We start from the raw sequence: 12,770 nt of genomic DNA on the forward strand, positions 1-12,770 counted from the left end.
ATCCGGCTCCGGGATCGAGCAGCTCCGAGCAGGAAGCGGAATCCGGGAAGTGGATCTCGGGGAGAGCCAAAAGTCCCGCGAGCAGCCACAGATCCCAGGGGCAGGGATTCCCAGGGATTCCCGGAGCGGATCCGGGAGATCCCAGTGTTCCGCAGGCAGGAATCCCGGGACAGGGATTCCCGGGAATTCCCAGACGGATCCGGGAGATCCGAGTGTTCCACAGGCAGGAATTCCCAGAGTGGATCCGGGAGATCCAAAGGTTCCATGAGCAGAAATCCTGGGACAGGGATTCCTGGAGCGGATCCAGGAGATCCGAGTGTTCGGTGATCCGGAATTCCCAGAGGGGATCCAGGAGATCCAAATGTTCCACAGGCAGGAATTCCCAGGAATTCCCAGAGGGGATCCAGGAGATCCAAATGTTCCACAGGCAGGAATTCCCAGGGATTCCCAAGGGGATCCAGGAGATCCAAGTGTTCCGTGATCCGGAATTCCCAGAGGGGATCCAGGAGATCCAAGTGTTCCGTGATCCGGAATTCCCAGGAATTCCAGAGGAGATCCAGGAGATCCAAATGTTCCACAGGCAGGAATTCCCAGGGATCCTCAGAGGGGATCCAGGAGATCCAAGTGTTCGGTGATCTGGAATTCCCAGGAATTCCAGAGGAGATCCAGGAGATCCAAATGTTCCACAGGCAGGAATTCCCAGGAATTCTCAGAGGGGATCCAGGAGATCCAAGTGTTCCACAGGCAGGAATTCCCAGGAATCCTGAGGGGATCCAGGAGATCCGAGTGTTCCGTGACCCAGGAATTCCCGGGAATTCCAGAGGAGATCCGAGTGTTCCGTGACCCAGGAATTCCCGGGAATTCCCGGAGCAGCTGCGCCGTGGCTGGGGGTTGCATTCCCAGGAATTCCCGGAATTCCGGCCCCTCTGGAATGTTGGTGCCGCTCTTCCCGGCGGGATGGGGCAGGAGAAGGTCCCTGGGTGGATCCGGGGGTTGGCTTCCAGTGGGGCTTGCCCTTGCCCGCTGCTCCCGGCTGGAATTCCCGGAATTCCCGGATTCCCGGCTGGAATTCCCGGCCGGAATTCCCGGCCTAGCTCCGGAGCTGTCCCGTCTTCCTGTCGCGGTCTTTGCTCTGCGGGAGGGGAAAGGAGGGCGGGTTGGAGCTGGGATCGGGAATTCTGGGATCCCTTTTCCGGGGAATTCTCCCGGGATCCCCTTCCCAGGGAATTCTCCCAGGATCCCATTCCCAGGGAATTCTCCCAGGATCCCATTCCCAGGGAATTCTCCCAGGATCCCCTTTTCCAGGGAATTCTCCTGGGGTTCCCTGGAGCTGTTCCCGATCCCGGGATTCCCCTGGCACCCCCAGTGCCACCAGTGTCACCAGTGCCACCAGTACAGCTCCCAATATAACCAGTGTCACCCCCAGTGTCACCAGTACAACTCCCAGTGTCACCAGTGTCACCAGTGCCACCAGTACAATTCCCAGTGTCACCAGTGTCACCCCCAGTATAACCAGTATAAGTCCCAGTGTCACCCTCGGTGCCACCAGTACAGCTCCCAGTATAACCAGTACAACTCCCAGTGCCACCAGTGTCACCAGTGCCACCAGTACAGCTCCCAGTGTCCCCGGTGTCCCCGGTGTCCCCCCAGTGTCCCCAGTGTCCCCAGTGTCCCCAGTGTCCCCAGTGTCCCCAGTGTCCCCGGTGTCCCCCCAGTGTCCCCAGTGTCCCCAGTGTCCCCAGTGTCCCCGGTGTCCCCCCAGTGTCCCCAGTGTCCCCAGTGTCCCCAGTGTCCCCAGTGTCCCCAGTGTCCCCGGTGTCCCCCCAGTGTCCCCAGTGTCCCCAGTGTCCCCACTGTCCCCATTGTCCCCAGTGTCCCCAGTGTCCCCAGTGTCCCCAGTGTCCCCATTGTCCCCAGTGTCCCCAGTGTCCCCAGTGTCCCCGGTGTCCCCCCAGTGTCCCCAGTGTCCCCAGTGTCCCCACTGTCCCCATTGTCCCCAGTGTCCCCAGTGTCCCCAGTGTCCCCAGTGTCCCCATTGTCCCCAGTGTCCCCGGTGTCCCCAGTGTCCCCAGTGTCCCCAGTGTCCCCGGTGTCCCCAGTGTCCCCAGTGTCCCCAGTATCCCCAGTATCCCCAGTGTCCCTCCCAGTGTCCCCGGTGTCCCCGGTGTCGCCATTCCCGGTATCCGCAGGGTCCCCCGGCCCAGCCAGCCGCTCCTCCCCGTCCCCGCTTCCCGGGATTCTCCCCATTCCCGCTCCTGCCCCAGCCCAGCCCTCTTCCTTTCCCATCCCCATTTTCAGGATCCAATTCCCCATCCCCTCCCCATTTCTCGGGATCCAAATCCCTTTTCCATCCCCATTTTCCGGGATCCGAATCCCTTTTCCATCCCCGTTTTTTGGGATCCAATTCCCAATCCCATCCCCATTTTCAGGATCCGAATCCCTTTCCCATCCCCATTTTTCGGGATCCAAATCCCTTTCCCATCCCCATTTTTCCGGGATCCAAATCCCTTTTCCCTCCCCATTTTTTGGGATCCAAATCCCTTTCCCATCCCCGTTTTTTGGGATCCAATTCCCCATCCCATCCCCCTTTTTCTGTCCCTGTTTTCCAGGGTCACCCAATTCCCACTCTCTGCTCCATCCCAGCCCTTCCCCCTTTTCCATCTCTGATTTTTGGGATCCAGTTCCCTTTCCCATCCCCATTTTTTGGGATCCAGTCCCCAATCCCATCCCCATTTTTGGGGATCCAGTTCCCAGTTCCATCCCCGTTTCCCATCCCTGTTTCCCATCCCCATTTTTCCGGATGCAATTTCCAATCCCATCCCCATTTTCCGGGATCCCAATCCCTTTCCCATCCCCATTTTCCGGGATCCCAATCCCTTTCCCATCCCCATTTTTCCAGGATCCGAATCCCTTTCCCCTCCCCATTTTTCCGGGATCCGAATCCCTTTCCCATCCCCATTTTCCAGAATCCAAATCCCTTTTCCCATCCCTATTTTTCGGGATCCCAATCCCTTTCCCATCCCCATTTTTCCGGATGCAATTCCCAATCCCATCCCCATTTTCCGGGATCCCAATCCCTTTCCCATCCCCATTTTTCCGGGATCCGAATCCCTTTCCCATCCCCATTTTCCAGAATCCAAATCCCTTTTCCCATCCCTATTTTTCGGGATCCGAATCCCTTTCCCATCCCCATTTTCCGGGATCCCAATCCCTTTCCCATCCCCATTTTCCGGGATCCCAATCCCTTTCCCATCCCTATTTTTCGGGATCCCAATCCCTTTCCCATCCCCATTTTTCGGGATCCCAATCCCTGTTTCCCATCCCTATTTTCCGGGATCCAAATCCCTTTTCCCATCCCCATTTTTTCAGGATCCCAATCCCTTTCCCCTCCCCATTTTTCCGGTATCCCAATCCCTTTCCCATCCCCATTTTTCGGGATCCCAATCCCTGTTTCCCATCCCTATTTTCCGGGATCCAAATCCCTTTTCCCATCCCCATTTTTTCAGGATCCCAATCCCTTTCCCCTCCCCATTTTTCCGGTATCCCAATCCCTTTCCCATCCCCATTTTTCGGGATGCAATTCCCAATCCCCTCCCCATTTTTCCGGTATCCGAATCCCTTTCCCATCCCCATTTTCCAGAATCCAAATCCCTTTCCCCTCCCCCTTTCCTTGGCATCCCATTCCCTTCCCCCCTCCCCGTTTTTCGGGATGCAATTCCCAAATCCCTTTATTTCCCCTCCTCTCCCTCCTTTGTTCCCGGGGGAGGGGGAGGGGGGGGAAGGGCGAAGGGGCTGGAAAAGGTGGAATTCTGCTCCCGCTTTCCCAGATGTTCCGGGGCAGTCTGGGGCGGAAACGGGGATTGGGAAAATCCCTCCTCCCCTCCCTCGGCTCACCTGCGCCGGAATTCCAGCGGGAATTCGGGATCCCGGCGCTCGGGCAGGGGGGGAAAACCGGGAATGGCTCAGGGAAAGCTCCCTGGGATCTCATGGAATTCCCGCTCCCTGTGCCTAAATCCGGGATTTTTCCATGGAAAACCTGGATGTGGGAGCAGCTCTGAAGGGGGGAAAATCTGGGAATGGCTCAGGGGAAACTCCCTGGGATCGTTTGGGAATTTCATGGAATTCCTGCTCCCTGTGCCTAAATCCGGGATTTTTCCATGGAAAACCTGGATTGGGGGTGATCCCGCCCTGGGGAAAACCGGGAATGGCTCAGGGAAAGCTCCCTGGAATCTCATGGAATTCCTGCTCCCTGTGCCTAAATCCGGGATTTTTCCATGGAAAACCTGGATGTGGGAGCAGCTCTGAAGGGGGGAAAACCGGGAATGGCTCAGGGGAAACTCCCTGGAATCATTTGGGAATCTCATGGAATTCCTGCTCCCTGTGCCTAAATCCGGGATTTTTTTCCATGGAAAACCTGGATTGGGGGTGATCCCGCCCTGGGGAAAACCGGGAATGGCTCAGGGAAACTCGCTGGGATCTCATGGAATTCCCGCTCCCTGTGCCTAAATCTGGGCTTCCAGAGGAGCCCAAATCCCAGCTCTCATCCCAAATCCCAGCTCTCATCCCAAATCCCAGCTCTCATCCCAAATCCCAGCTCCCTCCTAATTCCCGGCTTCCATCCCAAATCCTTGCTCTGATCCCCGTTCCCCTCCGGATCCCTTTTCCCAAATCCTCTCTGGATCCCCATTTCCCCCCCGGATCCCAAATCCCCTCTGGATCCCTTCTCCCATCCCCTCCTTCCCCTTGGAAAGGCCAGGATCCCGAAGATCCCGAAAAATCTGGGAATTGCCCCAGTTCCAGCCCCGAATTCCAGTTGGAACTGGGAGCACTGGGACGGAGGCGATCCCGTTCCCTCTCCGTTCTCTTCCCGCTTTTCCCGAGCCTTGCCCGGTGCCCGCTCCCGGCTCCTCTCCCGCCCCTTGCCCTCTGGATTTTCCACGGATTTTGCCCAGCGGATTTCCAGTGGTTTTTCCCTGGATTATCCAGGAATTTTCCCAAGATTTCCCACGGATTTTCTGTGGATTTTCCATTCGGATTTTCCACAGATTTTCCCAGGATTTCCCACGGATTTTCTGTGGATTTTCCATTTGGATTTTCCACTGATTTTCCCTGGATTATCCACGGATTTTCCATCTATTTCCCACGGATTTTCCCTGAGGGTTTTCCCTGGATTTTCCGTGGATTTTCCACAGATTTTTCCCTGGATTTTCCACAGGTTTTCCCTGAGGATTTCCTGTGGGTTTTCCCTGGATTTTCCGTGGATTTTCCACAGGTTTTCCATGGATTTTGGAGCCGACTTGGGCGGGCTCTGCTGTCCCTGCTCCAAGCGGGAGCTCCTTGGAATTCCCGCTCATCCCAGTCCTCCCCGTAACCCCCAAGCACTGGGATAAACTGGGAATCATTCGGATAAACTGGGAACCGCTGGGATAAATCCGGGAATCTCCAATTTTTTGGGGGGAATCTGGGATCCCCCGTGGCCAGGAATCGCCGGGTTTTTTGGGAAGTCTCCGCGAGCTCGTCATTCCCAGCCCAAATCCTGAATTCCCGGGACACAATTCCCCGATTCCCCGCGGGATCCAGTCCTGAATTCCCAGGCCATCATTCCCTTCATCCCCACGACATTCCCAGGATCCCGGTCCCCATTCCCAGGATCCCGGTCCCCATTCCCAGAATCCCGCTCCCCATTCCCTGCAGCATTCCCAGGATCCCGGCAGTCTCCATTCCCTGTATCCCAGTGTTCCGATCCCCATTGGCTGAGGCAGGTGCAGATCTGCCGCCGCTGCGCACCCCGGGAGCCCCATTCCCAAATCCCAGCATCCCGAATCCCATTCCCAACATCCCGAATCCCATTCCCTGTATCCCAAATCCCATTCCCAGCCTCCCACCATCCCGTATCCCATTCCCAGCCTCCCTCACTGACCATTCTGCGCTGGTTGCTGAGGCAGAAGGTGCAGATCTGCCGCGGCTGGATATTCTCAGAGCCGCATTCCCTGTATCCCAGTACTCATTCCCTGTATCCCTGTATCCCAAATCCCATTCCCTGTATCCCAAATCCCATTCCCACCATCCCACCACCCCGTATCCCATTCCCAGCCTCCCTCACTGACCATTCTGCGCTGGTTGCTGAGGCAGAAGGTGCAGATCTGCCGCAGCTGGATATTCTCAGAGCCCCATTCCCTGCATCCCAGCATCCCGAATCCCATTCCCTGTATCCCAAATCCCATTCCCAGCCTCCCACCACCCCGTATCCCATTCCCAGCCTCCCTCACTGACCATTCTGCGCTGGTTGCTGAGGCAGAAGGTGCAGATCTGCCACCGCTGGGTATTCTCAGAGCCCCATTCCCAGCATCCCAGCATCCCGAATCCCATTCCCTGTATCCCAAATCCCATTCCCACCATCCCACCATCCCAAATCCCATTCCCAGCCTCCCACCACCCCGTATCCCATTCCCAGCCTCCCTCACTGACCATTCTGCGCTGGTTGCTGAGGCAGAAGGTGCAGATCTGCCGCCCCTGGACACCCCGGGAGCCCCATTCCCAGCATCCCAGCATCCCAAATCCCATTCCCTGTATCCCAAATCCCATTCCCACCATCCCACCATCCCGAATCCCATTCCCAGCCTCCCTCACTGACCATTCTGCGCTGGTTGCTGGGGCAGAAGGTGCAGATCTGCCGCGGCTGCGCATTCTCAGAGCCGCATTCCCTGTATCCCAGCATCCCGTATCCCATTCCCAGCATCCCGAATCCCATTCCCTGTATCCCAAATCCCATTCCCACCATCCCATCACCCCGAATCCCATTCCCAGCCTCCCTCACTGACCATTCTGCGCTGGTTGCTGAGGCAGAAGGTGCAGATCTGCCGCCCCTGGACACCCCGGGAGCCCCATTCCCAGCATCCCAGCATCCCAAATCCCATTCCCTGTATCCCAAATCCCATTCCCACCATCCCACCACCCCGTATCCCATTCCCAGCCTCCCTCACTGACCATTCTGCGCTGGTTGCTGAGGCAGAAGGTGCAGATCTGCCGCGGCTGGATATTCTCAGAGCCCCATTCCCTGTATCCCAGCATCCCGAATCCCATTCCCTGTATCCCAAATCCCATTCCCAGCCTCCCACCACCCCGTATCCCATTCCCAGCCTCCCTCACTGACCATTCTGCGCTGGTTGCTGAGGCAGAAGGTGCAGATCTGCCGCGGCTGCGCACCCCGGGAGCCCCATTCCCAGCATCCCAGCATCCCGAATCCCATTCCCTGTATCCCAAATCCCATTCCCACCATCCCACCACCCCGAATCCCATTCCCAGCCTCCCTCACTGACCATTCTGCGCTGGTTGCTGGGGCAGAAGGTGCAGATCTGCCGCGGCTGCGCATTCTCAGAGCCGCATTCCCTGTATCCCAGCATCCCGTATCCCATTCCCAGCATCCCGAATCCCATTCCCTGTATCCCAAATCCCATTCCCACCATCCCATCACCCCGAATCCCATTCCCAGCCTCCCTCACTGACCATTCTGCGCTGGTTGCTGAGGCAGAAGGTGCAGATCTGCCGCGGCTGCTCCCTCTCGCCGCCCGCCGCCGCCGCCTCTCTCCCTGCGGGCGAATCGCTCCGGGCCGGGTAGAACGCCGCGCTTCCCGCCGCTATTCCCGCCGCTATTCCCGCCGCGCTTCCCGCCGCTAGCCCCGCCGCTATTCCCGGCGCTCCGTGGCACGGCTGCGCGTTGCCCGCCGCCTCGCCCAGCAGCAGCACGTTGCCCAGGTGCGAGATGTAGCTGGAGGCCAGGCGCAGCGTCTCGATCTTGGAGAGTTTCCTGTCGGCCGGCTCGGTGGGGATCAGCGTCCGCAGCGCCGTGAACGCCGTGTTCACCGAATTGGTGCGGTCCCGCTCCCGAGCGTTGGCCGTGTGCCTCTGCCGGGGCTCCCGGGACATCCTGCCTCCGCTGCGGCTTTTCCCGCTGCGCCTCTTGCCGCTTTCCAGCCCCGATCCCTCCTTCTCCCGGCGGAAAGGTTTCTCCTCCGAGCCCGAGCTGCCGCTGTTCTCCTCGTCCTCGGAGAGCGCGCTGATGTCGGGGTACAGGAATCGCCCCGGCGCCGAGCGCAGCATGGCGAAGGACATGGCAGCCGGCGACGGGCAGGAGCTCCTCGCTCAGCTCCGGCCGCTCATGGCACCGCCGCGCTCGCCGGGGGCTCCTGGCGCCGCTTTCGGACCGCTTCTCGGGGGGGTTGGCCCGGGTTTCGGGGCGGTTAGCCCGGGTTTCGGGGCGGTTAGCCCGGGTTCCGGGGCGGTTAGCCCGGGTTTCGGGGGTTTAGCCCGCTTCTCGGGGGGTTTATCCCGGTTTTCGGGGGGTTCAGCCCGCTTCTCGGGGGGTTTATCCCGCTTCTCGGGGATTTTATCCCGATTTTTGGGGGTTTTATCCCGCTTCTCGGGGGTTCAGCCCGCTTCTCGGGGATTTTATCCCGATTTTTGGGGGTTTTATCCCGCTTCTCGGGGGTTCAGCCCGCTTCTCGGGGATTTTATCCCGATTTTTGGGAGTTTTAGCCCGCTTCTCGGGGGGTTCAGCCCGCTTCTCGGGGGTTCAGCCCGCTTCTCGGGGGTTTATCCCACTTCTCGGGGATTTTATCCCGCTTCTCGGGGGTTCAGCCCGCTTCTCGGGGGGTTTAGCCCGGTTTTTGGGGGTTTTAGCCCGCTTCTCGGGGAGTTTATCCCGCTTCTCGGGGATTTTATCCCGGTTTTTGGGGGTTTTAGCCCGCTTCTCGGGGGGTTTAGCCCGGGTTTCGGGGATTTAGCCCGGGTTTCGGGGAGTTTATCCCGCTTCTCGGGGGGTTTATCCCGCTTCTCGGGGCTTTTATCCCGATTTTGTCCCGCTTCTCGGGGATTTCAGCCCGGTTTTATCCCGGTTTTCGGGGCTTCTGTCCCGTTTTTATCCCGATCTTCGGGGCTTCTGTCCCGCTCTTAGCCCGATTTTCGAGGCTTTTATCCCGAGTTTTGGGGCTCCTGTCCCGCTTTTCAGGACTTCTATCCCGGTTTTCGGCGCTTTTATCCCGGTTTTCGGAGCTTCTATCCCGGTTTTCGGGGCTTTTATCCCGGTTTTCAGCGCTTTTATCCCGGTTTTCGGAGCTTCTATCCCGGTTTTCAGCGCTTTTATCCCAGTTTTCAGCGCTTTTATCCCGGTTTTCGGAGCTTCTATCGCGGTTTTCGGGGCTTTTATCCCGGTTTTCAGCGCTTTTATCCCGGTTTTCGGGGCTTTTATCCCGGTTTTCGGGGCTTTTATCCCGGCTTTCGGAGCTTCTGTCCCACTTTTCAGGACTTTTATCCCTCTTTTCGGGACCTCTATCCCGGTTTTCGGCGCTTTTATCCCGCTCCTGTCCCTCTTCCCGGCTCTTCTCTGCCCCGCTTTCCTTTCCAACCGCCTCCAGTCTAGTCCGCCTTTCAACCCCCTTTTATCCCGATTTTTTTTTTTTTGGGAAGAGGAGAAGAGGGACTTTATCCCGTTTTTTTTTTTTTTCGGGAAGGAGAGTTTTTTATCCCGGTTTTTTTTTTTTTTGGGAAAAGGGGGGCGGGGGGGGGGGGGAGTCCCGCCGCCGCCGCCGCCGCTCCCGGCGCACGTGCGCGTCCTCCGGGAGCCGCGGGCTGGAACTGCGGGAATTTTTATAGGGACGGGCACGGGGGCGGGGCCCGGCTTTCCATGGAAAAGGAGCCTTTGGAAAGGGGAGCCCCAGGCCCGGCCTACCTGCGCTCGGCCTTAACCCCTTCTTCGCCGCGCCTTTCCCGCTTTTCCTGCGCCTCCCGAATTGTTCTTCCCCAAAAAAAAAAAAATTCCCTTCTCCCCATCCCGGGGAATCTCCCGCTTTTCCCGATAAATTCCCTTCTCCCCATCCCGGGGAATCTCCCGGTTTTCCCAAAAAAATTCCCTTCTCCCCATCCCGGGGAATCTCCCGCTTTTCCCCAAAAAAATTCCCTTCTCCCCATCCCGGGGAATCTCCCGGTTTTTCCCCCAAAAAATTCCCTTCTCCCCATCCCGGGGAATCTCCCGGTTTCCCCCCAAAAAATTCCCTTCTCCCCATCCCGGGGAATCTCCCGGTTTTCCCCCCAAAAAATTCCCTTCTCCCCATCCCGGGGAATCTCCCGGTTTCCCCCCAAAAAATTCCCTTCTCCCCATCCTGGGGAAGCTCCGGGATCCCTATGGAATTGTTTTCCCGCGGGAATTCTCCGCTCCTTTCCCGCTTTTCCCCATAAATTCCCTTCTCCCCATCCTGGGGAAGCTCCGGGATCCCTATGGAATTGTTTTCCCGCGGGAATTCTCCGCTCCTTTCCCGCTTTTCCCCATAAATTCCCTTCTCCCCATCCTGGGGAAACTCCGGGATCCCTCTGGAATTGTTTTCCCGCGGGAATTCTCCACTCCTTTCCCGCTTTTCCCCATAAATTCCCTTCTCCCCATCCTGGGGAAACTCCGGGATCCCTCTGGAATTGTTTCCCCGCGGGAATTCTCCACTCCTTTCCCGCTTTTCCCCATAAATTCCCTTCTCCCCATTCTGGGGTAGCTCCGGGATCCCTCTGGAATTGTTTTCCCGCGGGAATTCTCCGCTCCTTTCCCGCTTTTCCCCATCAATTCCCTCCTCCCCATCCCAAGGCTCAGCTCGGGGGATCCCTCTGGAATTTTCCCCCCCCCCCCCTCCCGGAGCTCCTGGAATTCTCTCCCGGAGGGCGGGAGGCAGTTGGGGAATTAACCCTTGAGGAGCCGCCGCTGGGATTTGCTGGGATCGGGAATTCCGGAGGCGTCAGGTGTCCCAATTCCCAAGGGATGGAGCAGCGCCGGATTCTCCGGGAATTCCATCCCAAAATTCCCCGTTTTCCATTGGGAAGCCCTTCCCCGTTCCCCTGCATCCCAAATCCCTCCCCAGCTCTCCCCGGGGGAAAAAAAAGAAAAACCTGGAAAAGGCTTTGGGATCTCCCGGGATTTCCCCACTCATTCCCAGCCAGGATTCCCAGGATCCATCCCAGAATATCCCTAAATTTTAGAGATCCAGGAATTCCCTCAGCTCCCTGGGAAAAAAAAACAAATCTGGAATCACCGTTTTCCTGGTTTTTCCCGAGGTTTTTCCTCTTTTTTTTTTTCTTTTTTTGTCCCCCCAGAGTTTTTCCTGGGGTTTTTATTCCAGGTTTTTCTTGGATTTTTCCCTGGGTTTGTCCTGGATTTTTTCCAGATTTTTCACAGGTTTCTCCCGGGTTTTTTTCCGGGATTTTTCTTGAGTTTTTCACAGGTTTTTCCCTGAGGTTTTCCCCCTTTTATTTCCCTTCCCCCCCCCCCATTTTCCCCCTTTTTCCCCTTTTATTCCCCTTTTTTTTCCCTTTTTCCCCCCTTTTCCCCTCTTTTTTCTCCTCTTTTTTTCCCCATTTTCCCCCCATTTTTCCCATTTTCCCCCCATTTTTCCCCCCATTTTTCCCCATTTCCCCCCCATTTTTTCCACCATTTTTCCCCTTTTCCCCCCCATATTTCCCTCCCCATTTCCCCATATTTCCCCCCATTTCTCCCCCATTTTTCCCCCCATTTTCCCCTATTTTTCCCCCAATTCCCCCCCAATTTTTTCCCCCATTTTTTCCCCATTTCCCCCCATATTCCCCCCCATTTCCTCCCCCATTTCCCCCCATTTTCCCCCCATTTTTCCCACTTTCCCCCCATTTCCCCCCCTATTTTCCCCCATATTTCCCCCCATTTTCCTCCCCATTTTCTCCCCCATTTCCCCCCCCCATTTCCCTCCCTCTTTTCCCCCCCAATTTTTCCCCATTTTTCCCCATTTCCCCCCATATTCCCCCCCATTTTCTCGCCCCTTTTCCCCCCATTTTTCCCACTTTCCCCCCATTTCCCCCCCATTTTTTCCCCCATTTTTTTCCCGCATTTCCCCCCATATTTCCCCCCCATTTTCCCCCCATTTTCCCCTATTTTTTCCCCCATTCCCCCCCCAATGTTCCCCCCATTTTTCCCCATTTTTCCCCATTTTTCCCCCCATTTCCCTCCCTCTTTTCCCCCCCATTTCCCCCCCATATTTCCCCCCCCATTTTCCCCCATTTCCCCCCCATTTTTTCCCCATTTTTTCCCCATTTTTCCCCATTTCCCCCCCATATTTCCCCCCCCATTTTCCCCTATTTTTCCCCCATTTCCCCCCCATTTTTTTCCCCCATTTTTTCCATATTTTCCCCCCCATTTCCCCCCATATTCCCCCCCATTTTCCCCTATTTTTCCCCCATTTCCCCCCCATTTTTTTCCCCATTTTTTCCATATTTTTCCCCCCATTTCCCCCCATATTCCCCCCCATTTTCCCCTATTTTTCCCCCCATTTTCCCCCCATTTCCCCCCCACATTTCCCCCCATTTTTCCCCATTTCCCCCCATATTCCCCCCCATATTTCCCCCCATTTTCCCCCCTTTTTCCCCTATTTTTCCCCCATTTCCCCCCCATTTTTTTCCCCATTTTTTCCCCATTTCCCCCCATATTTCCCCCCATTTTTCCCATTTTCCCCCCCATTTCCCCCCCATTTCCCCCCCCATTTCCCTCCCTCTTTCCCCCCCAATTTTTCCCCATTTTTCCCCACTTTCCCCCCCATTCCCCCCCCATTTCCCCCCCTATTTCCCCCCATATTCCCCCCTTTTCTCCCCCCCATTTCCCCCCTATTTCCCCCCCATATTCCCCCCCCCTTTTCTCCCCCCATTTTCCCCCCCTTTCCCCCCGTTTTTCCGCCCGGTTTTCCCTGTCCCCCCTCTCGGCGCCTCCGTCC

The 12,770-nt window shown here is 57.0% G+C and overlaps 1 protein-coding gene across 1 annotated transcript; it reads right to left on the bottom strand.

Annotated features, from left to right (window-relative positions):
- Positions 1–1,090: 1,090 nt before the first annotated feature.
- Positions 1,091–8,112, bottom strand: SCX (scleraxis bHLH transcription factor). Its single transcript, XM_066208627.1, has 2 exons — positions 7,507–8,112; positions 1,091–1,132 (listed from the first exon to the last, which is right to left on the bottom strand). Exons 1-2 carry the CDS (start codon positions 8,110–8,112, stop codon positions 1,091–1,093), a joined length of 648 nt encoding a protein of 215 aa, XP_066064724.1.
- Between the last annotated feature and the right edge of the window lie 4,658 nt (positions 8,113–12,770).

This window comes from Chamaea fasciata, unplaced genomic scaffold (assembly GCF_029207755.1).
Source record: "Chamaea fasciata isolate MVZ Bird 193981 ecotype frontalis unplaced genomic scaffold, bChaFas1.0.hap1 SCAF_383, whole genome shotgun sequence".
NCBI classification, from domain to species: Eukaryota; Metazoa; Chordata; class Aves; order Passeriformes; family Sylviidae; genus Chamaea; species Chamaea fasciata.